The sequence below is a fragment of the Thamnophis sirtalis genome, unplaced genomic scaffold, assembly GCF_051295495.1.
Source record: "Thamnophis sirtalis isolate CommonGarterSnake01/CBP01778 unplaced genomic scaffold, rThaSir2_p1.2 scaffold_4, whole genome shotgun sequence".
Taxonomy (NCBI): Eukaryota; Metazoa; Chordata; class Lepidosauria; order Squamata; family Natricidae; genus Thamnophis; species Thamnophis sirtalis.
In genome coordinates this window covers 75,356,319-75,382,035 of record NW_028261384.1, presented here as the reverse complement: position 1 = coordinate 75,382,035, position 25,717 = coordinate 75,356,319, and the positions used below count along the sequence as shown (strand labels likewise).

The 25,717-nt window shown below is 39.8% G+C and overlaps 1 protein-coding gene across 8 annotated transcripts in view; it reads left to right on the top strand.

The window, feature by feature from the left end:
- The window catches only part of TPK1 (thiamin pyrophosphokinase 1), a 348,263-nt gene that overhangs the window by 185,265 nt on the left and 137,281 nt on the right, over positions 1 to 25,717 (top strand). For all 8 annotated transcript variants that reach the window (XR_015696394.1, XM_087713141.1, XM_087713144.1 and 5 more), the window contains one exon: positions 10,051 to 10,123. Coding sequence is in view for 7 of the 8 variants with exons in the window: in XM_087713141.1 (XP_087569267.1) it covers positions 10,051 to 10,123 (73 nt within the window). In the remaining variant the exon portion in view is untranslated. The remainder of the gene's footprint in view (positions 1 to 10,050; positions 10,124 to 25,717) is intronic.

Here is a 25,717-nt window from a genome sequence, read left to right as displayed (position 1 = left end):
TGATGCTTAAAATGGTTTTTAAAGGGTTTAAATGGTTTTGATTTTAAAAAATCAAACACTATATTTCATTGTTGCTGGCGTATGTAATCCTCACTTAATGATTCCAATTGGCACTGGAAAATTCATCATTAAGCAGCTGGTCATGAATGAAAAAAATCTGACCACTCCACTTAACAATAACAGTTCTGGTGATCCTGTTTAGCATGAGGACCCAGATTGTTGGGGGCAATATGCTGACTCTGTAAACTGCTTAGAGAGGACTGCAAAGTACTGTGAAGCAGAATATAAATCTAAGTGCTATTGCTATTGCTATTGCTATTAAATGAGGGCAACATGGATCCCTAAATGTAATTGTGTCTTCCTGCAATTAACTTATTGCATTAAGTGAGAACACATGGAGCCTCATATAATTGTGTCTTCCTGCAACATCTCTCTTGACTTTGTTGGATGCTTGTAGGGAAGTTTGCAAATCATGACTGCAGGACACTATGGTGGCCATAAATATGAAGAGCAATCAATCATTCACCACCATCATAATTTTGAACAGTCACTGAATGAATGGTTGTTAAATAAGGACTACCTGCATTTTAATCCTAATTCAATACTTAATGTCAAACTGTTGTAATTTCTGTTTTAGGATGGCAGATCCTGGTATGTGTACATAAGTGTTAATTCTTAAGTGAAAATATGTTTGCTTTGGAACAAATGCAATGCAATGATATACATCAAATTCCATCTTGTTCTATAATTCAGTGAAGATATGAAAAACAAAAAGAGCAATTTATATTCTGGTATTACGGAAATAAGTTTTAGGCTTCAATATTTTAGTATTATTTCTTGTGTGGACTAGCCTAATTTCTCTTTCTGGTTTCAGTTCTTTGACTTCAATGCTCTATAAATTTTCTATACTTTCTGGTAGTTCATTGTGGAAAGTAAAGAGCAGGTTTTGCCATTTCACAATATTTAATGCATGGACAAAATGTCTCACAAATTGATTATTGTTATTTTTTTGCCTTCTCTTGCTAAACCAACATAAATATTGTGAATTATAAGAAGGATGTCAGCTTTGCCGAGCCCAGAGGCCTGGAGCTGCCATTCGGGTGGGGGAAAGTTGGGCAGCTGCCAAGTCTCATGCTTACCAGATAGAGATCTCCCTCCTCCACAAGCAGTCCAGCTGAGAACTCTATAAAGCTCTTCATGAATGACTTCCAGGAGGTTTCCACTGAGAACATTCCAGAACAGATAACTGACTGAGAACAATCCATGATTAATTGCTAGGTAGTTTTCACTCTGGATCACGAGGTGATGGGTGTGCGCATGCATGGGGGTGAGGTTTACCAAGTAACTGTAAAAGGTAGTAATGAGCACTGGATGTCAGCTCTGAAAATTTATTCATTGCCTTAGTGCTTCGTTGGTCGGCCTTAGTGCTTCGTTGGTCGGTTCGTGCCATAGGAAGATAAACTGCATTTTCAAACTGTCTCTGTGTTTGGCTGTTTTCATTAACCCTTTGGAACCTGACAGTTTGTCAGAGCCCTCACCAGAGCTTACACCAGAGCTCACACCATGGCTGAAAGTACAGTGCTTATGTTGGAGGCTGTGGACTTGTAGGAATCTGCAGTGGCAACTGATACAACTGTGCTGGAGGCTGTGTCAGGTTCAGCAGGAGAGGCACCATTGGATGTAAGGTTTAAGGACCACTCAGCACTACAGCAGAACCTCTAGAGGCCGATGTGGGCAGGCCCATACAGGAATAACAGGGGATTGGTGTCTCGGCTCACCAGTGGCTCAGGACCACAGAGGCTTTCCACCCCATGCTCTCCCGCTTACCCCTTCTGAAACCCATTTTGTCCAATGAAAGGCACAGCTCAGACAACGATTGGAGTTACTCCACGTGGTGGGCAGCCAAATCCTACAGATGCTGCAGGAAATGTTTGTGGCAGTGGACTTCCGAGATAATGGATGTGGCAGTGGTTGGAGAGATATTGTGGCAGGGTCCCTGGAACATGGACTCTGACAGGTAGGGGAGTCATTGGACAGTCCAGGATAACCAGTTCAGAACGGTATGGTGCCCAAGGGGCTGCAAGGGTAGGAGATCAACAGCCCAGACTAGGGGTACCCTAAGCTGTCTGGGACATTTGTGGGAGATGAGCGGCGCAAGAGAGCTATGCACCCCATCCTCTCCTTACCCAGAGGGGGTCTCCAGCTGGTTATGGGCCCGGAGTGATGGGATACTGGCGCCCACTGGCAATACAGGCTCTGCTTTGCTGCTGCCTCGGCTGCCATTGAAACGGGGAGGGGGGCATGGTATTTGAGAAGGGAATCGTTATGTGCTGGAGGAAGATTCTAGACGCTGACCTGACCATCTCATTGCGCATGTGGAGGAAGGGAGTTTCCCGCCAAGGTTAACTGTCCAGCATTTCATCCTGGTGATGTTTTTTGAAGATATCTGACAGCTGGACAGAAAACACCCATCCAGCCACCCGTAACATGTTTTTGATGCAGGAGGCCGGGGCATAGAGTGGCAGTGTGCCATGAGACCAGTCCTATAGTGTCCATGAGCACATCAGGAAAAAAGGGGGATGGCCAGGAAGAGCATGAGGGGTAGCCAGGAGAAGTTACACAGGACGAGTCAACCAGTTCCTACACCAGCTGACTCCAGCCCATTGGGTGATATGCTCCACAGCGGTGGAAGTGACAGGGAGGACGGTTCCGACCCGATGGAAACTAAGCCTATCAAGCCTTTTGTGATACTGGTAGTGGTGGACAGGCAACGACAATGTACAGCCCTTATCAATTCAGGGTGCACTTGTTGCTTAATGAATGCCACAGTCATTGATAGTATGGGGATGGGCCTCAGGAAGTTGACTAGGCTGATCTGATTCAAACAGATGGTTGGGTTGTTATTGGGGGGGGCAACCAGCCACGCATGTAACTGATCAAGTGGTATTGCAGATAGGGACTCATTGGGAGGTCCTGCATTTTGCAGTGGTTCCAAATATTACAGAGGAGATTGTACTAGGCCTGACACAGTTGGACAAATGGGTCCCCACAATATGGTTGGGTGGTGGTGGTAGTAGACATCTCAGAATAGGCCTCGGCTCTGACCCCCCTCCTCATGAGACGCAAACCATGGCCCAGGGCCCAGTGGGATTGCAAGCTACAGTGCCATTGGTACATACACCTGGGGAGGAGTGATTTCCCCAGGTATATGCAGACTTAAAAGATGTATGCAGCGAAAAGGAATGTGATACCTTGCCCCCTTACCGCTCCATGAATTGTGCTGTGGAACTACTCCCTGGGGCTAAACTTCCAAAGCCCCAAATGTATTCTATGACCACGCAAGAGCTAGCAGAAATGAGGGCATACATAGAAAAGAACTTGAAAACAGGCTTTAATCAGCCAGCTAGATCAAGGGTAGCCACCCCCATTCTTTTCTGTGAGAAAAAGGATGGTGGCTTATGCCTCTGTGTTGACTTCCAGGGGATTAATGCCGTTTGTGTGGAACATCTGTACCCTCTCCCTTTAATGAAGGACATGCTGGCTAGGTTAGCAAAGGGACGCATATTCACAAAATCAGATCTTAGGGAGGTGTACTATAGGGTACCCGTTCGGACTGGTGATGAATGGAAGACAGCCTTCAATTGTCCTCTAGGCAGTTACCAGTTCCGGGTTATGCCCTTCGGACTGCAAGGAGCCCCAGCAGTGTTCATGCAGGTAATTAACAAGGTGCTGAATGAGCATCTGTATCAAGGGGTACTCGTCTATTTAGATAATATCCTTATGTATACCAAGACCATGGACGAACATGTAATTCTTGTATGTCAAGTGCTTAAAAAGCTGCTGGAAGCACATTTATACATCAAATTGTCTAAATGTGAGTTCCACAGGATGCAACTGGATTACCTTGGGTTCTGTATTTCACCTAAAGGGGTGGAAATGGACCCCGTGAAGGTAAGGCAGTGTTGGACTGGCAGGCTCCTAAAACCCGCAAGCAGTTGCAGATTTTTTTAGAGTTTGCCAATTTCTATCACCAGTTCATCCCGTCCTTTGCCCAAGTGGCCTTTCCATTAACCAACCTCTTACGTACAAAACATCTCATGATGAACCCTTGACCAGGGAGTCTGGTTGTGTGGACAACAGTAAGCTTTTGAGTGTCTAAATCCTTGTTTGCACAAGAGCCAGTACGGAAACTCCAGATCCCACTAAAACATTTGTGGTTCAGGCAGATGCCAGCGATGTGGCAGTGGTCGCAGTCCTCTTACAAAAGAACAATGAAGGAGCCCTACAGCCGTGTGCCTATATCTCGAGAAAGTTGACAGGGACCAAATGCAACTGGCCATTTGGAGAAGGAGGTGTTCACGAACTGGTGAGCCCTGTTGACATGGTGGCATTTACTAGAAGGGGGAGGGATACCCTTTGAGGCCTGGATGGACCATAAGAATTTGGAAGCCCTCCAGACCCCACGAAGATTGTTGCCAAAACAAGTTAGATGGGCCTTATATTTCTGGTGATTCAACTTCCAATTAAAATATATATCAGGGTGGCAAAAACCTCTCAGCCGATGCCCTCTCCAGCAACCCACAATATTGTGATAAAAGGGAGGATCTAGTGCAGGCTATCATTCCAACATCACAGCCTAGGGTGTTAGCCACTCAACAGACCCCACTGGCACCAAACCTGTATACCCAGGGGAGGACCTCTCTAGAGCAATCCACGCAGTACTCCCTCTGGACCAGTGGTTTCAGGGAAATCAAACTTTATTAACACAGTGAGAGAGCTTTGCCTGGAAGGGGTTGAAGTTATATGTACCAAGTGTGGTACGGGTAGCGGTGCTTTGGCGCCGCCACAACATTTGCTCAGCTGGACATTTTGAGTTCCTCAAGATTCTGCATTTAACGAATCACCAGTTCTGGTGGCCCCACATGAAGAGGGACATAGAAGAATCTATAAGGAGTTGTGTTGTTTGCACTTCCATGAAGTCCTGGCCTGGCCGGTCTCCTGGTCTTTTACAGCAAGTGGCAGATCCGATTCATTCATGGGAACAGATAGCCATGGACTTCATCATGGATTTACCGGACAGCCAAGGGAACAAGGTCATTTGGACGATAATAGGCTGTTCTCCAAGCAGGTTCATTTTGTAGTGTGTACCAGCTTTCCATCTGCTAGGAAGCTGGCCAAACTGTTTATTGCCCATGTCTATAGACTCCATGGCATCCCCAAACTGATAATTTCAGACATGGGAGTGCAATTTATTACCCGGTTCTGGTGTAGATTTGTGGCGATGGTGGGGTCTTCACAGGGAGTTTATACAGCCTTCCACTCCATAACAATGATGCCATGGAGAGGGCAAATGCAATGATGGAGCACTATTTAAGATGTTATATTCAGTACCAACAGACCAATTGAGCAGAACTCCTCCCCTTTGCAGAAGTTGCATATAACAATGCAGTGCACAAAAGTATGAGTTTTACCCCATTTCATGGGGCTACAGGGAGGGAGTTCATCCCAATTCCAGAGTGTCCCCAAATGCGCCCAGATGATATGACCTTTCAGAAGGGGATAGCCCGGATGCAAAAAATTAGAAAGTGGTGAGGAATGTGTTCCGTCACTCTTTTGCCACATATAAAAAGAATGCCAACAAAAGGCGGAAAGCCAGAGGTTATACCTCTCCACTAAATATCTCAGGCTGTCGTTGCCATGTAAGAAACTTGGGCCCAAATTCATTGGGCCTTTCCCAATCATGTGAGTTATTTTTTTATAAAAAAATTTATTAGTTTTATTACAGAAAAAACACAAAAAGAAAAGCATCATCTTTCATTACATCTTGTAGAAAGCGTATCCATTGGTCACAAGTACATTTCGTGCATTCTATCCACAATCACATATATTCCATTCAGTTTAAATTGTATATGTTAAGATTTTATATATTTTACTATCACCATACCACAATTTACTATCACCATACCACAATTTTCATTTAGTTAAGATTTCAAAAACATAGCCACCTGTTGGCATTTTTACCCCTTCCCCCAGATCCAGTCCATCTGCCATATCTTTATATCTTTATAACATATTCTAAGAAAAAGAAAAAGTCGATTAGTAGGACATCTAACATTTCCTCTCTCTAACATATATTTTTTATTATTATTATAGTTAACTAGTGGTTATTTACATTTTTCTCTCCTCTCCACAGACGCAAAAAGCAACAATCTCTAAACAACAATCTATTTATATGTGTTAACAAAATGACCATTTAAAATCTAAGACAATATAAAAAGAAAAGGAGAAATTTCTAGTTGATAATCACCAAAGTATATGTTAACCTTCCCTTTTATTTTTATAGTTAAAAGACAGAAAAAAAAACAATTGTTTGCCATTTCTAATCCAAATTAAAATTTCTAGTTGATAATCTTCAAGGTATGCATTAACATTCCCTTTTATTATTGTAATTAGAAAAAGACAGAGAAGAAAAAAAAGAAAAACAATTGTTTGCTATTTACGTCACATCACCTCTTATTCTAATCCAAATTATTTATAGCTTCATAACAAGGTCTGAAACACAAATTTATAAGCTTTATCGTTTCACCAAATCTCAGTTGCAATTTGCGGCCTGGTTATTTATCCTAATTAAGGTTATCCTTTCATTGTTAATATCATGATATATTTACATGCGAATAAACATTCAATGATGTTATGATAAGAGTCTACAAAATACTAAAATCCCTACTTTTTAATCATCGAAAATTAGCTATTTTTTATCAATTGCCATTATCAGTCAGTGTCTTTTCAGTAGCGAAATAATCCTTTCTCTCTTGCCAGCAGTTGTGTCATGTCTCTTATTAAAATCTTTTCAGAGTTTAACACTTTTCTCCGCACTCTGTAGCTTAAAGGATCTCTCATGTAGTTTCGTTGCTCTTTAATTGTTATTAACGTAGGCTTAGCTTTGGTTATCAAACTTGTTTCTGGATATATTTGTCTTCTTAATTCCATTCTTTCTACTCTTTTTTTTCCCTCCTGCATCTTGAAGTTGAAAGAAAGGCTCCAGGTTGTCAAAAACACTTTTCCAGCTTCCCTTCTTTTCACTTTCACTCGTATTTAGTCCATTGATGAATTCATCTGACATATTATCTTTATTTTCTGTTTCCATTCTCTTTTTTGATCTCTGGGGCTCCAACCCCCTCTCTTTAAATGTAGTACCCCATACACTGTCCCATTTCTTATCAAATCTCTTAAGTCCTTCTGCAATATTTTGAAGTCCAGCCAGGATGTTTTGGATTATTAGATTTTCTTCCTCTGAATAATGATCCATTTTTCAAAATGCAAAGGAGTATAAAGAAAAAAGAATAGAAAAAGGAATCTGCCACTCTAGCCTGTCAAAATTTTAGGAGATGTGTCTGTATTTATTTTAAATCTTAAACACCAGTTTTTTCAAAGTTTTTAGAATAGGAGGGTTTTTATTCTTGCTTATCTTTTCCTTCTCTTGCCAAAATATTTACCAGAAGCACTAACAAAACAGGTTTCATGCTTTTGAGTCTTATCAGGTTTTAAAAACATAAGCGAATTCCAAATCCTTCCATTGCAAGATCAGTGAAACCAAATGAAGCACAACAAAGGATACATTGTATCCAAAACAGAAACAAAGTTCAGACTTTGGCTTCCAGATGGCAGATTCAATAATTAGTCAATTGTTATTTCTTTGCTTTCCCTTAAATATCTTTCATATAGTTTTAACCAATAGAAGGAAAAATTTGTTGAAGTAAGTGAAGAAGTTGAATTTAGCCAAAGAAAAAAAAATTAGTGTAGTAAAAAGGAAAAAATAGGAAAAAAAAAAAAAGATCAGTCCATAGACTACAAGCAGGGAGACAGGAAATGTTGTAATTACTTCAATCCACAAAACATTGTTACTAACCAGAGCAGGAAATCTTCTAGTAACAGTCCAATAAGTGTCAAATTCGCCACTTTATTCTTACTTTGAGGACTAGTTGTTATTTTTTTTTAAGAAAAAAGGTTTCTCAACACGGATCTTCTGAAAGTAAAAAAAAAAAAAAAAACCTCACCAGATGGAATGCTTTCGCTTCGTCTCTTCCTTCAGGAGCCGTCTCCGACCATGCCAGCCTGGGGGCTGCCTGTTTGTCCTCAGTTGGAAGCACTACCCTTGGGTCAGACAGGGACTTTGCAATGTCCCTGTGACCAGCAAGGCTTTGGCTTCCCTGTCACCATCTCTTCAGGATGGTTTAGGTCCTACCGGACCGTCCAAAGACAAAAGTTTCATCGACGGACTCGGACTGTTGGGTCCGTACGATGCGTCGTCACGACGTTGGCTCCTCCCTTCTCAATCATGTGAGTTATTAACTCTGTCACAATGCAGCTAAGGCTCCCCCCCCCCCCGACTGGAGAAAACATCCAGTTTTCCTCTGCAGCCTGCTCCGATCAATTCAGGCATCTGATATCACAGGAGACCCGATACGGCCGCCAGCCCCAATTACTGTAGATGGGGAATAGCACTATGTAGTGCAAGATATACTATATACCAGGTGGCACAGAGGGTGATTACAATACCTTGTTTTATAGAAAGCTTATCCCCTGTCGGAGGCATCATGGGTTCATAGTAAGGAGTGTAGAATGCCCACCAGGTAGCGAGATTCCACCACAGACATCCCACAAAACCAGGGGGAAGGGTCCTTCGGCTCCTAACTGATAGTAATTTTTACCTCCCCAGTTGCTGTCTTCATGGTAGAGGGGCCACATGTCAGCTCCAGCGAGCCCAGAGGCCCGGAGCTGCCATTCAGGGGGGGAAACTGGGTGAGCTGCCAAGACTCATGCTTACCAGATAGAGATCTCCTCCACCACAAGCAGTCCAGCTGAGAATTCTACAAAGCTCTTCATGACTGACTGCTGGGAGGTTTCCACTAAGAACATTCCACAACAGATAACCAACTGAGAACAATTCATGATTGATTGCTGGGTGGTTTTCACTCTGGGTCATGAGGTGATGAGTGTGTGTGCTGGCAGGGCCTGCAGAGCTTGCTTTTTTTCCAGCCAGTCTTGTTGCGACGCTTCTGGCTTCTCCTGTTGCAATTTTTTTTCAATAATGTTATAATACAGTAACTTGGCTTTCTTTCTGAGACCAATCTTGTTATTGAGTTCTTTAATAACTAACATTTCTGTACTGGAGCCAAAATTTAATGTAAAGCATGTTAAAAGATGCTAGTAGATAATTTTCTTCCAGGAAAGAATGTTCTTGGTCTGTAGCTGAATCTGAAAAATGATTATGTTTTTTATTGTTTAAATCCCTTCTATTTCTTCTTTTATGAAAATGTGTATTCAGAAGAGAAAAATGTACCATCTTTGTTGTATATTGGCTCCTTATAACTAATACCTATATCATCTTGTAATTCACTTTCAATTTATTATCTTCCATGCAATTAAGTACTGGCAGAAAGCCACACTTTACCTGAAGATTGTTACCTTATCCATCTCCAAATATCCTGGTCATATACCCCCAGCATTTTCATATTGTTATTAAAAAGCGTTGTTCATAAAATTTAGGCAAAGAAACATAATAAGTTGAGTTTTGAAGAATAGCTCTTTTCTTCTGTCTCCAAGTGACACCATCAGAAGTCTATCTGATTAAACTATCAAGAAAAATACCATGCTTGATATTATTAAAAGCTGCTAATAGGTCAAAAACACTAGCATTCAGGTTTTCTAAATTATCTAGCAAGCCATTCAAGACAGTTTCGCTGAAAATTTCATTGGAAATCAGCTTGGGTCAAGATGTTCTGATTCCTGCTTCAGTTACTATACTTCCTAGTTATGAATCTAGTTTATCTCGGCATCTATGCAAATTATTACAACATAATATATTCATTAGAAAATTAAATAAGAAATGTGTAGCTATTAATCTGATGTTAATTCTAGATGATGATGCTATTTCAATGGTTTTGCATTCACTCACTATTCTATTCTGATTTTTGTTAATATTTGATATTTCTAAATGTAATGCTTTTATTAAAAAGAATTGATTGAATATTATTATTTTCATTTCAGTTTTCTGCCTGATTATATCAGTGGAGACTTTGACTCTATTTTACCTGAAGTAAGAGAATATTATATAGAGAAGGTAAGTAAATTCTTAAAAAGAGGTAAAGGCTTTCTCTAGTAGCATAAACTCTGTTTATTTATTGACTGAAGCACAGAGAAATTTACATGGAGAAGACCCAGGACAGATAGATAGAAAACTATTATTAAGAGAAAGAAAGGGGTAAAGTTGCATTTAAAGTATTTATCTTGTTTAAAGCAAAGGAAACTTAAAAGGATTCATTTCTTGATTAATAATAATTACTCATAAGCTCACAGCAGAAACACTCTTTGGACATCATGGGTTTTAATTTGGTCCAAAAGGGGCAGGACCTCAACGTGCCACTTTAAATGCCAAAGATTTAACATTGACCAGGAGCTCAGGAGCTAGGTAAGTCATTTGTTAAGCACAATGGTAGAGATCCAATTCAGAGTAGTATTTGGAATAGATTGCATTGAAACAACATTTTAGCTTTTATTCTTCCTTACTTCACAAAATTAGAGTGAGAGAAATAGAATGGAAATTAGAAAGTATGGAGGATGCTCAGCCAAAATTCCCAGGAAATACAAAGCTGTTTCAGCAACCACCTGTCATTACCTTTGGTCAGTGGCTACTGTTCTTAATCTTTGAACACGAGTTATGTATTTCTGTTTAGTGGCCTTATATTGTAAATTTCCAAAAACATATATCATTTAATATGCACATCCATATTTTCTTAATAATATCTGTGGAAACCTCTCTTCCCTTCAGATATTGTTGATTTATGTTAAAATTGAGACACACAATTTATCTTATCTGTTATCTCAGGTCCTGTTCTGAGAATAAGAAATAAAAATATTTCTTTAAATCTTGTAATAAAAATAGTATTGAATTCTGTTTCATGAGAATGGAAAAGAGAACAGATTATTTAAAACCACTAACTTTTAATTAGAAAAAAAAACACATTACTGTTAGAAATCAGTTAATTCATTTCACATCAAATAAGCAGAAAATGATTTTTTCCTTCCTTCCTTCCTTCCTTCCTTCCTTCCTTCCTTCCTTCCTTCCTTCCTTCCTTCCTTCCTTCCTTCCTTCCTTCCTTCTTGTGTCTCTCTCCATTCTTTCTTTCTCTTTTTTTCTCTCTTTCTCTCTTTGTCTCTTTTTTCTCTCTCTCTCTTCCTTCCTTCCTTTTCTCTTTCTCTCTTACTCTTTCTCTTTCTTTCTCTCTTCCCCCCCCCCCCCCACATCTCTGTCACACACACACATCCCTTCCAGTTAGCAATAATTTATGTTTTGCCAGCTGGGAGGCTGGCAAAGAAGCCTCACTATCCATTTAAAACAAACCCTATCACTCTACACACATTTAACTGGAGTGAGTGGAATGGGAGTGATTTTCATGGGGGCAGAAGAGGGACTCGGCACTTGGCATCAAAGGCTTCACTCCTGAGACATCCCCATCTTCCTACCTGTATTCGTAGGCATTGAAAGTCTGAAAATACCAACCCCCGCATTTTCATGAGGGCAAGTAGCTCCACAAATTGCATCAGGGAATCGGGCCAACGGGCAGTGATGACTGGAAAGGAGAGACATTTCGCTTTCAGGGCTCCTTATTTGCTCAGCTCCCAGGAGGGTTAGATGGTGGCGGTGGTAGTTCCTGGGGAGTGAAATCATTGTGGTCATTGTCTCCCCTGAGCTCCCTGCCAAGTCTCTGAGGTACCTCTCGCTTACAGGAGGAGGAGGAGGGGCGGCGTAAAGCAGCGCTACCTTAAACCAAAGCCTCTGAGTAACTGGGAAAGAAAGCCGTGCTTGGAACCTGCTGAAAACTGCTGCTTGAAAAGCACGGCTTTCTTTCCCAGTTACTCAGAGGCTTTGGTTTAAGGTGGCGCTTCTTTATGCTGCCCCTCCTCCTGCTGCTGCATTAGATTTCTTTTCTTCCAGAATAGCAGGAGGGAAAAAATCCCACCTCACCTCCAAGGTCCAATACTACAGCTCTGCAAGAAGAGTGGGGGGAGATGGGGGACTTCTGCTTGCCAGCGGGGATTACTGGGTCTTGACTGCCTCATGCAAGTACTGTAGGTGTGTCATTCCTCTCTCAAACACACACAAACCATTTCCCTCATGTCTGCCACTGAAAGTTCTCAAAGAGAAGAAAGTGTAAGGACTCCTGCCTTGGGAAGGGGTTGGATAGATTACCTCCATGTTCCCTTGCATCACTCTATGTTCTCTGTCCCATTTAGTCACAAACAGCCCCATTCACTTTGAAGTTGGTCGCAAACTCTACTCTTCCCACCTACACTCTGGCCCCACCCAAGGAGGCGAGCTATGGGGTGGGGGAAAGAGGGAGTCTTTGGCTCCGTGTCTCTCAATCTTCCCTGCTTCAGACCTGCGCATCCAGCACAACCAACCTCCCTGCCTCACCTGGGACTTTGCCTTTCTTGGGTGGGTGGGCGGGGGCTGCACCAGGGAGGCAGCAGTTGTCTGTCCTGGAGCTGAGGGTGAAGGAGCAGCCAGTGCTCGGACCAGCCAAGATTGGTGGACTTGGCTCCCCCCGCGCCCTGACTTTTGATGCTGAACCTTCGGTCCTCCCCCCCCCCCCGCAGGCTTTGGGCACCAAAGGTGCCAGGTGAGGTTGTGCAGGTGCCTGCTGCCCTGCCCGGCTCCTGCGACAGAGGGCGAGAGAGAAGTGGCGGCCGGAATGAGGTCCACCATGGTCCCTGGCTCTTCCCCAGAGGATCCCATGACAGGGATCCTCCTTCGGGTCCGCTGTTTCTGAGGATGCACAGCTCTGGGTGAGCCAGGCGGAGTGGACTTCTTCCAACCGCAGAGTCCTCCACTCCTGTTCCTTCCTCTGCTGTGGAAGAAGCCCATGTTTCCTTCTCTTTGTCAGCTGCCTCGTTTCCAATGGGGGGAGAAATCCATACATGTGAGGGAAGAGAAAGCCAAGCTTCTGCTACAGACTGCCTTTCCTCCCTCCCCCCCCCATTGAAAACAAGGCAGCTGTCAAAGAGAAGGAAGCGGGGACTTCTTCCACAGCCGAGGAAGGAACAGGAATGGAGGACTCAGCGGTTGGAAGAAGCCCGCTCTACGAGACTCTCCCAGGGCTCTGTGCCCTCCAGAAACAGCAGGGCTGAAGGAGTGTCCCTGTCACGGGATCCTTTGGGGAAGGGCCAGGGACCTTGTTCCAGCTGCCACTTCTCTCTCGCCCTGTTGTTGCTTCAAGCCCCTGGTAAATTCTTGCCTGTCCTGTGCCACTTGGCACGCCTGCCTGTTTAGTTGTATACTCTTGTTAGTGCGCTGATTGCATTCTAAATACCCCATCAATCTTCCGATGTAACATTTAACCATTCCTGCTGCTAATGAGATGAGTTCTGGTATTGATGGGAGGGGGAATTTAATTTCTAAAACAACAAATGCTATGTATTGGATACAGAAACGACCCTCATACTGATGGTCTTGTCTGCATCCAATACTCAATCTTACACAGGAAAAGACCCGAATACAACAAGATCAGCATGCATACATACACACACACACACACACACACACACACACATACATATATACACACAAACACACACACACACACACAGACATATTTTTTCATTCATAGGCATATTGTTTTCCAAAGGTGGAGCTTGTCTTCTTTTACTATCAATAATAGTAATAGTACTAATAGCAGTTTAAGGAAGCAAACCTTAATAAAGGCAATTGACAAGGGAATAAAGATCTTGCATACCTATTGTACAATATCTAACAGCACACTTTTGTGCTTGCAACAATTAGCTGGGTTAATTAAGGCAGAAGGATCTTTTCTGACCACTTACTAGTTAAGCTTCGAAAAGCATTTTTTGTTAAATTATCAGGTTCCTGAAAAAAATACTGGGGAGCAGATGCAAAGAAATAGTGAGATATGGATTAGCAGCTGATATTATGTATATATTCTGCAGTGATGTATGACATTCCTGTTTTCTTTAGCCTCTGGTCATCCTGGAAATGCATAGCAGAAGCGCCTGTAGAAGCAAACAGGGGAGAAAGTGTCCACAGTATGCTAGCCTTGTAACATTCACATGGCTGACAGGAATAGCTCTGTATGCCACAATATAGAATATGAATTCTGTACTCTGTATTCCAAATTCATGAGTTTTGTTAGTAGGACTAATCTTCTGCTCACTTAGTTAAAACAATTCCCATTGAGTCCATTGAGGTTTATTTTTCTTTATTAGAATATCATACATTTCTGCCTTGCTTGATTAGTTGGGGATCATTTCAATTTCAAAAAATATGAAACAAAGTTTTCAACAAACTTGCTATGAAACTACAGCCACGGATACCTTAGTGTTGATAAACAGTTTATAAAGAGATTTTCAGGAGCAATATATCTTTAGAACAGTACCTAAAATCCTATTTCTGTTCATTATATTTAATTACATGTTTTGAAGACTATTTCCCCTCAGGATAGCGTAATTCAAAACAAAAGAGAACTGGCAGAACATTCAAACCTTTTGCGACTAATCCCAAGAGGTTATCTTTTAGACTCAAGGTACTTTTCTCCTCTTGAAAATGCTTGTTTAATTGCTTTTTGCGCTTATCTATAGATAGGTATGATAAGTTAATGAGTATTATTTATTTATTTATTAAATTTATATGCCACTCATCTTACTATCCAAAGTGATAGCGAGAAGCTTACAATACAATAAAACAGCAATATAAAACCATTAAAATTAACAGGAACTTAGATAAAATTAGGAACCCAGTATATGAGTGACAATAGGTAGATATTTCACTTTTACAATGCTATATGTATATGATATACTATGTACGTATGTATACACATACACACACACACACACATACACGATTGTAAATCAATTTGAATTCAATATGTAATTGTATCCACCTAATTTCTTTATATTAACATGAAGTAGGGTTGTGGGGAGTCAGAATAGTCAAGATGCTGGTTCCAGCCTATAATTGAAAACTATCTTTTTTGATCTCCTATTGCAGATGTCCCCATCTTGAAGGCTGTGATATATGTTACAAGGGCTGATCAGACTAATGGTTATGGGGTTATATGGTTACAGGTTTTTTGTTTAAAACAGTACAGGTAGTCCTTGACTTACAACAGTTCATTTAATGACTAATCAATTTACAATAGCACTAAAAAAGTGACTTAGGACCAGTGGTGAATCCTACAGGTTCACAAATGTGAGCATGCACACGTGCTCACTTTGCTCATATGCACCATGTCTGTGAATGCGCAGTGCTCACGCATTATGTCGGGGTGGGTAGATGGAGCCTACTGCAGCTGCCGCTACTGGTTTGCCCGAAGCAGAGAGAACTGGCTGAATACTACCTCTGCTTATGACTGTTTTTCACAGTTAAGACCTCTGCAGCATCCACATAATCATGTGATCAATATTTGGAAACTTGGCTCATATTTATGACCGCTGCTGTGTCCCAAGGACATGTGATCCCCTTTTGCTAAGGTGACCAGATGTCCCGCTTTTGGCGGGACAGTCCCGCTTTTGAACAATTTGTCCCACGTCCTGCGGCATTTTTTTTTTTTTAATTTTAATCAAGAAACACACATACCCCGGTCAATGGTGTCCCTCTTTACCAATGTTAAAATCTGGTCACCTGCTTATCCCATTAAATAGTGCTCGGTTCTCAAATCCCGGCTGTCTGCTTCCCAGCTGACAAGCTCAGCTCTAACTGCTGAACCATTATGCTCTCTAGTATTATAGCATTATATTTAAAAAAAATCAATGGAATTTCCTATTCTTAGCCATTTTATTATGGGCATCTGCTAAAACCAAAATATAGAGCAACAAATATATTCAACTGCCCCTGTATTTGAAGGAAGAAAATTTGACTATTCTAGTTGGGTATCACAAATAGTCCTTATACAATCATAGCAAACTCTTGATAGCAAAGCTATATCTAAAATATTGTTCATGCAATTATGTCAAAGTCTATTTGCATATATTTTTGAACAATAATTTCATTTTTGAACAATAAAAACAATTTTCTATAAGATAACCAGAACTGATAACAATGTATTGTACACACAGATACATTGTTTGTACAACTGTTCATAATCTTTCTCTCTCCTTCCCCCCTCCCCCTTGAAAAATGAAATAAATATGATTTGGGTAAAATTTTGAGTAATTTCCTTTCAAACTGCAGGCAGAAGAACTACATAATAAAAAAATCTATCAATTTAGAAGTTTAGAAGAAGGGAGAAAGATATTTGTTAATTCATGTATTCACATGTTTTACTAATTCATGTCTTTACATAAAATACTTTTTAGAGATATTACGAACTGGGATCTGGAATATTTAGAAGAAGGACTGAGATCTCTTTTCCTTCTCATAGCTCCAGATATTAGTGGGTTACCTACATATAATGGGGCTAATGATGAAAATAGTGTTTTCAGTTTCTCAAATCAGATCTGAGAATTTGACATTGTAATTCTTTTATATATTTTCAGAAGAAATTATATAGTTAAATTACTGAATATTGATTTAATTTTTATGCACATAAGCCATTTGGCTTACTAGAATTGGCAGAATAGAATTATCCCATTTTTATTGTATCATCATATTGCAAACATTAAAAAGTTACAAACTCTTGAGGCATAGTGTGTACCATAGGCTTACACACTGGAATCTCACCAATGAGAATTTTCAGAGGAATCAAATGTAAACCCATTAATTTCCAAGAGAGATTAAAAATGCAAAAATAATCTTGGAATTTTAATTTTCATGACTCATATGCTTTTTCAAAATATTAATTAAAAAGTAGGTGACTTATAGAGGCTTCTCATTAATTGAAGGAATTGTGTGCAGGTTTGATACAAGAAATAAATGGAATTTTCAATGGTGCAATAGAATTATGTGACTATAACATTAGAACAGATATTTGACTTACTATCAGCTATATTCTGAAGAAAATAATTAAAGCAAGAAAATAAGTAAAGCAATTACTGGCCGAGGTTCTTAAGAAACCAATATATTTAGTTTATTTAGTTATTTGCATTTGTTATACCTTTTGAGGTGAGATCAATGTAGTAGTGAAAATACCAACCTCTGAAAAACATGAATATGGTAGTTTTAATCCCAAATTATATTAAAAAGATAATAATTCTTTACAGAGTTGTTTAAAGGAAATAAAAAGTCGTATAGATCAAATCACCACCAATCATTGCTAAAAAGTTTCCTCTTCAAGAATTCCTGTGAAATTCATTTAAGCCAACACAATTTTTTAGAAATTTCCTGATAATTATTTCATAATCTAAAAATTAATTCCTCTACTTCAGAAAAATACCTTCTGTGTTTTATGTTAGCCCTTTATGTGACTGTAACATTAAAGGGTATCTTCTGACAAATATAATCTTCATTGTTATCTCTTCCATGTTGATGGAATTGTATATATGAACATGATTACTTTCAATTGGTAAATAAATGACTTGAAAAAAGAATGGCATTTTGTCCCATTTTCATAAACAATGAAAATGTTTAGAAAGTTAGATACACATTTACATTTTAAATTTTTAACTTTAATTCCTCAAGTCCTTTTTATGTTACAAAGCTAAATAAATATTTTTCAAATAAGTTCTAGTATTACTGAATGAAGAATTAAAAATAACTTTATGTTATGAATCTAAGCAATTCTTTAGATGCAATTATTTAGATAAAACCATCAAAGTCCAGGTAAATGAGCCAATTTATCTTGTCTGACTTTACCTAGTTGCCGATATAAACAATAATCTTATGACATGGAGGCTAGCACCCCACTACCTGTTTACAATTCCTTACCTATAGAGTACTATTATCTAAATTATTGTATGCTGCCAAAACCTCCAATTTGTTTTGTTTGATTTCTCATTTGTAGCAGTTAGGTCAGGAATAATATAATATGGAATATGAAAGAATGATTAAATCAGTCAGAAATATTAATTGGAAATACAGTGAGGATAATATTAATATCAGTTATAATATGAATAGTTTATAATTTAAGAATAAACACTACTAAAAACTTTGGAAATTATATGCAATATTTGTGTTATTACTATCATAAAATATTTATTTTAAAAGGTTTTTAAATTGTAGAAAACAGTTGGTTACGGCACATTATCAATCCTAATCAATGCACTGACTAAAATGTATTTGCTATATGAAAGTTGAAGTCATCTAAAGTCACTTTAAGTTTACTTGAAAACACAAGTAATAGCTACTGGGAACATCACACGTTTTGCTTCATTTAATAAACACATTAGTATAAAGTTTGCTGAAATGTCAGTGTTTCTCTGCTTAACCTTCACACCTCTGTCACCTCAAATTAATGGAATTAAGCTCCCTGTGAATCTGTCAACATGCTTGTATTCAAATGTCAGCAAGTTTATGTAAATATTATACAGTAGTTCCTTTTAATCCATAATCATTTGACAAGAGGATAAATGATATCAATTTGATTTCTCTTGATGTCTGATTATCTTTCTTGAATAAAAGGTGAAAGTATCAGACTGAAAAAGAAAACCTGCTTAAGAATGAAAATTAATGGCATGTTAATTACTTGCAGAGATAATATAGTATGTTTTACATTTACTTTGCATTCATTGAAAGTTTTTATGGATGTAGATATTGGAAGAAGTTTAGAAGTACTTATGAAGAAGCTTCTGTTGTAACAATATTCCAAGAAATATTTATGTATTTCAACTGCAATATAAACAAGTATTTGTAACATCTTAAGTGTCAGGTTTACAAATTTTAACAGTCTGATTTAGCAAACTCTTGATAAGCTCAATCTCCTAGGTCCCCGTCCCCCCCAATGTACTTATTATCCACGAACAAACAGGAGTCACACTTCTGTTCAATGTGGAATAGCAAATGAGTGATGGTAATACCACTTAGCTTCCCATGGTAAACATAACAGCACTAGTTATCTAAGTTACACACTAGAGGTGGGTTGCTTCTGGCATTACTGCCGGTTCAGTGTACATATAATTTTGTGCGGGCGCTCCGCATGGGTGTGCAGTTGTACAGTTGCCCATAAATAGGTCTGCGCATGCGCAGAACATTAAAAAATAAAAAAAGGATGCACACTGACCAGGGAACTTGTTTAGAAGCATAGCAAGCCTGGGTCGCTGCCGATTCCAGGCCAGCAAGCTACTACCGGTTCGGCTGAACTGGGCCAAACCGGTATGAACCCACCTCTGTTACACACCCCAAATAAGAGAAGGGCTTTTATCTTAGTCTGGTGTAATGCTCTGTCTTTAACTCTGCTGGCTGGAAAGAACAAAAAGATACAATATTGATTAAAAGTAGGCTCTTGTGAGGATAGGTAGAAAATATTGAACATGTTCTTCTTTATTGCTACATAGACTCTTGAAATCCTCTAAATACCCCATGTGACCAGCAAACTGGATACAATATTTAACAGTATATGCAATTGCTACTTTTTGATATCAAATAACATGTGAAGTTGCCAGTTTTTGCATGGGTGCATACAACATCAGGCAAAGAATAATGAAGAGTAATTGAACCTGCCTGAGCAAAAAGGTAAAAGTTTCCATGTTCAGTCATATCTGATTCCAAGGCACAGTGGTCATCTCTGTTTCTTGGTTGAGGAAACCAGCAGTGTCCAAAGATATTTTCTGTGGTCACATGGCTAGCGTGGCTATATGCCAAAGGCACACAGAACATTGTTACATTCTTACCAAAGTTGTACCTATTAATCTGCTTACATTTGCTTGCTTTCAGGCTGCTAGTGGGCAAGAGCTGAGGCAGGGACAGGAGCTCGCCCCTTTGCACAGTACTCAGCTCTTTAATTGGGGCTGTCAGCTTTCCTGTCTGAGTATGGATAGCCAAAAATGGCTTTGGCTCAGCATTTATCATAGGTTTTGGGGTGTACGTGCCATGTCATTATTGTACTATATTTTTCTCAGACTTGACAGGGCTGTGTAAGAGAGGTTACCATACTTAATTCCTTTTGGAGAATTTTATGGTTTTATTTTTGAATATATATATATATATACATACACACACACACACACACACACACACACACACACATATAATATGTACATGTACATGTACATATATTTGTTTACATTTGTACCTTAAACTGCTATTTCAAAATTTATATTATTCAGATTACTAATTTTAATTTCTATGTTGCATGTGTTTTGCATGAGCAACCTCTTAGCACAATGGTGGGTTCTGGATTCTGTTCCAACCGGCAGGGTTGGAACGGCCCTGGCATCACCCACATGGACGCGCACATGCATGCATCGTACTTGCCTGTGACGCTTCCGCAAGCCTCCATGACACTCCAACTGCTTGGTGGAGCATCACACAGACACCATACGTCCCATGTGTGTGCATAGAAGCGCCAAAAGCTTAAGCACAGGTAAGGAGCATGGGTGGATGTGCCCTCCGTAGCACCCGGTGCTCCGAGCAGGATCCAGTATGCCCATACCAAGGCGTACCACCTGCAACCCACCACTTTCTTAGCACCTCTTAAAGGTGTCTTTTAGCCAAGCTTTTTGTCTGTATGTTTTCTTAATCTTGCTGATATTGTTTGATTTAGTTTTGAATATCATGGATGTTTTATTGTACTGGTTGCTGACAGTAATAAAGTTAAGCTATATAAATTACCAAATGCTTCTATTATCATCAACAGTATACATTACTATAGGTTTTTTTCCCCTGCATTTCTTTTCCTTTAACTTTACATGTTACAACTGTTCCAGTTCCCAGACTTACAGACATAAATATGTATGTATATGTATGCCCACACAATCAGGAAAAGGTTTATGTTTCCAGTGAATTGAATGTGGTATAGTTATAATAGCAAAAGTTATTAAACAGTGTACCATGTTAACTGTCAGTAAATAATCTTTTCATGTTGCTGATCCCACAAGCCATTCTCAGTAAAATGTGAAATTTTTTCTAACAATGATCTCATTAAAATTCTGTGGTTGTTTTAGATTAATTGATATGATTCAAATACTCATAGGAAGCTACCTAATATGGAAATTGCATACAGGTATTCTCCTGTGTGCTGCTTGGAGAGTCAAAGCATGGTTAAATTCTGACCATGCCTCCTAGTCTCCTCTAGTTCAGTTTTTCAATTCATTCCAGCCCTTTCGGACATCTTTATAACAGCGGATCAGCAGCAGGAGCCTTTTCATCAGATCGCGAAAAGCCGCTAGCAATGAGCAGTGAGGCAGGCACATCAGAGGTCTTGACAGTAGCCACCCTCCATGAAGCGCCTCCTGCCACTTGAACTGTGGGCTGGAAGCCTTCCTGATTCTGACATTGTCATGATCACCATCAGCACACTCTTGCACTACACCGCCCCAGGCCTCGGTGAGTGGAGCCGACAGACACCACCTGCCTACAATTTCAGCTGTCGGTGGTCAAGCAGCTCACCCCCACTATGGCAGATGAGCATGTGCAGGGCAGGCAGCCATTTGGGGACAGGGCCCGACATTAGCCCTTTTCCTGACAGCCATTTCAAGGGAGGTCTGAGAACAGACCGTTCTGTTGAAATAAGTGACCACCATCCCAACCCTCCAATTGGGGGGCGGCTGTAACTCTTTGCCACCAGTTGGGAGGAGATCACATTGGATGCATGGGTCCTTCAAACAGTGCAACTGGGTCTCACTTTAGAATTTCTCTTCCCCTCTCCGAGACATTTCATTTGCTGCCCAATCCCCAGATGCTGCACCAAGAAAAGCCTCATGGAGGTCAAGATTCTTCATCTGAGGGAAATCATGGCCATAGAACCAGTCCCTTCTGGGCAGGAGCGCAGGGGGTTCTATTCCAGCCTGTTTCTGGTTCCCAAGAACTCGGGGGGGGGGGGCTGGAGAGCAATATTAGATTTAAAAAAGTTAAACGAACATCTGGCCTACAAGAAATTCAAATTAGAGATAATATGCGAATTATATTGAATGCATTAGAATATTACGAAGTACACCCTAGGAAACAAATGGCATTGTTATTTTTGGATGCACAGAAAGCTTTTGATAATGTAAATTGGCGATTCATGATAATACAACTGCAAATGATGGATTTGGGGGAGGGATTTATAAATATGGTTAAAACTATTTACAAAGAACAACAGGCTAAAGTGATGGTAAATGGAGATATGACAGAAAAAGTGCCGATTAGAAAAGGGACCAGGCAAGGGTGCCCACTATCTCCACTATTATTTATATTGGCACTAGAAGTTTTGAACAGAAAAATAAGACAAGATAAAGATATAAAAGAAATGAAAGTTAAAAAGGAAGAATATAAATTGCAAGCATTTGCAGATGACTTGGTATTTATTATTGAAGATCCAATAGAAACAGGTCCAAAACTACTAGAACAAATAGAAGAGTATGGAGGAGTGGCAGGATTGAAAATTAATAAAGATAAAACAAAAATGTTAGTGAAAAACATAACAGAAAAGAGAAATAATGGAGAAATTAGATATTCAAATAGTAAAAAAAGTGAAATATTTGGGAATACAGTTGACTTCGAGATGTGTAACTATTAAGGAAGATAATTATTATAAACTAAAAAATCAAATTGAAATCGATATAGAGAAATGGAAAATAATAGGAAGAATAGCGGTAATTAAGATGAATATGTTACCAAGAGTATTATTTTTATTTCAAACAATACTGATAAAACTGGAAAAAAGTACTTTAAAAAACTAAATAAAATAATAGGAAAATATATTTGGCAAGGAAAGAAAGTGAGAATTAATATAAGAATGCTACAAGATTCCAGGATTAGAGATGGATTTGGTGTACTTAATTGGGAATTATACTATCAAGCAGCAGCTCTAACGTGGATAAAAGAATGGATATTACTAAGAAATGCAAGGGACACGATATGCAACTGGGTTGGCATGCATTTTTATGGTATGGGAAAAATAGAATACATGGTTATTTTCAGAGACACTATGTAAGAAATGGTTTATATGCAGTATGGGAAAAAGTAAAAGAAAAGCACTGTATGGAAGTACCAATGTGGTTTTCAACAGTAGAGGCTTTGACACATCCGAATATTAGTAGTACGAAAAAGATTATTAGGTACAAAGATATATTAAAAGCCAGGGAGAACTAAAACAGAAGAAAGAATTAGAAGAACAAGGGATTGATATAGGATGGTTTAAACAAATGCAAATACAAACAAGATATGAGAAAGATGTTAAAGAGTATGGTTTTAATATGGAAAACTCAGAATTAGATAGGATACTCATAGAAACAGATGAAAAAAGATTAAAAATTGTACAGTTATTTACTTAGAATATACATAGAAGAAAAAGAGGTTAAAGAAACAATGATAAGGTGGGCAAAAACTTTGGATATACAATAGAACTAGAGAAATGGCAACAACTGTGGGAAATTATAAATTGACAATGGCGATAGCATATAAAGAGAATTTATGTAAAATATTTTATAGATGGCACAGCAAAAATGTTTAAGGATAAATCAGCTAAATGTTGGAAATGTCACCAATTGTCAGAAACGTATTATCATATGTGGTGGATGTGTAGGGATGCAAAAAGCTATTGGGTTAAAATACAAGCATGTTTATAGAAAATGATACATAAACCCGTGGAGTTTAAGCCAGAGATATTTTTATTGGGTATTCTACCAGAGAAATACAGTAAAGAAGATTCATATTTGATTGTACGAATAATAACAGCAGCTAGAATTGTATTTGCACAAAACTGGAAAGCGGACTAAATCCTATCGGAAGGGGAGGTAATAAAGAAGATATTAGACTGCAGAAACCAATAGGTTGACATTGAGAATAAATGACAAGGAGGAAACAAGATATAAATAAAAAGAAAAAGGAATAAAACATGAAATAAGTATCTCAGATTACACATGATAAATATAGGGGGAGGGGAAATAAAAAAATCTAAATGTAAATATACAGGCAGAAAAATGATAATTGACAAATGTTAAATAACAATTATAAGAATGTATATCTAATTTGAAAGGAAAAATAAAAAACATTTTTTTAAAAAAAGAAATTCAAAATGCAGTCCCTGCAGTCCATCCTGGGCTGCATTCTGGAGGTGGATTTCCTGATGTCAATCAACCTGAAGGAGGCGTATTTACACGTTCCCATCAGACAGTACCTGAGGTTTTTTTTGTGGGGTCCCACTTTCAGGACAGGGCCCTGCCACTTGACCTGTCATCGGCTCCAGGACCTTCACAAAGATTCTGTCAGCAGTAGCTGCTCATCTCCGGGTGTACCCGATTCGTGTCCAATGCTATCTGGACAATATCTTGATCCAGTCCTCACTGGTTCAAGTGGCACACGATCTTCGGATCACCATACGAACCCTGCAGAACTACAGGTTTACCATCAACCTCAAGAAGAGTCACCTGATTCCCATAACCAGACTGTTACCTCTGGGAGCAGTGATTGACACCTCTTCTTGCCAGGTCTCTCTTTCACAGGACCATATCGTCAGCCTCCAGGGCCTTGCCCAGCAAGTTCGCCAGTCTCCCAGCGTCCAGATTCTAATGCTCTCACAATTGCTAGGCAAAATGATTTCATGGTTGTCAATAGTGCCTTGGGCAAGGCTACACACAAGGGACTTGCAATGGTTTCTGCTCCCGATGCTTAGGGCCAGTGCCAGCAACTCCTCAGTCAGATTGTGTCTCCCACCCAAGGTTCTTCGCCCCCTCAGGTGGTGAAGGGAACCTTCAAGGAACCCATTTGACTGACCATCATGTCAGATGCTAGTCTATTTGGCTGGAGTGCCCACCTTTACAACCAAGTCGCACAGGACCAGTGGTCAGCTCAAGGACTGGTCCACAACATCAACTGGTTGGAGCTGAGGGTGGTGAGGCTTGTTCTTTGAAGCTTCCAGAAAGACATTCAGGGCCAACATATCCTGATACTCACAGACAACATAGCAACAAAGCCACACATCAATCGCCAGGGGGCTACCAGGTCCAAATCGTTTATGTCAGAGGCAGAGACGATCGGTTGCTAGGTGGAGAGGCTGCTAGAATCCATAAGGGCAGAGCACATCCCTGGGGTGAACAATGTTCAAGAAGATTGGATGACCAGGACCACTCTGGACCACTCAAAGTGGCATCTGCATCCATGCCTATTACATCAGCTGTCACGGATGTTCGACCATCCCCTGGTCAATCTGTTTGCCACTGGTCGATCTGTTTGCCACTATGGAGAATGCTCAGCTTCCTTGCTTCTTCAGTGGCTCCAGCTGACATCGGCACTTGAAGGGGACCTCCTGATAAGGACCAGATCTCCAGCAAGATCATCAGAACTATTCAAGCTTCCAGGCATCCTTCTAGCATCAAAATCTATGATGCCATCTGGTGCGCGGAACATCAGATTCAGCCTACTACAGCATCTCTACTGCAGATATTGGAGTTTTTCCAGGAAAATCACAACAAGGCCTCATATCTAACACACTGAGGTGCCAGGTAACAGCGTTGTCCATGGTTCTTCCATCTGACACACAGCAACCACTCAGGAGACATCCTAAGGTGTGTAGTTTCTTACGAGGGGCTTCCAGTCTAAGCCCCCAAGTTGTCCATCGCTAACCTACCTGGGAGCTACACACCATGCTCAGAGCACTTGCCAATGAGCTCTTTGAGTCCATCCACA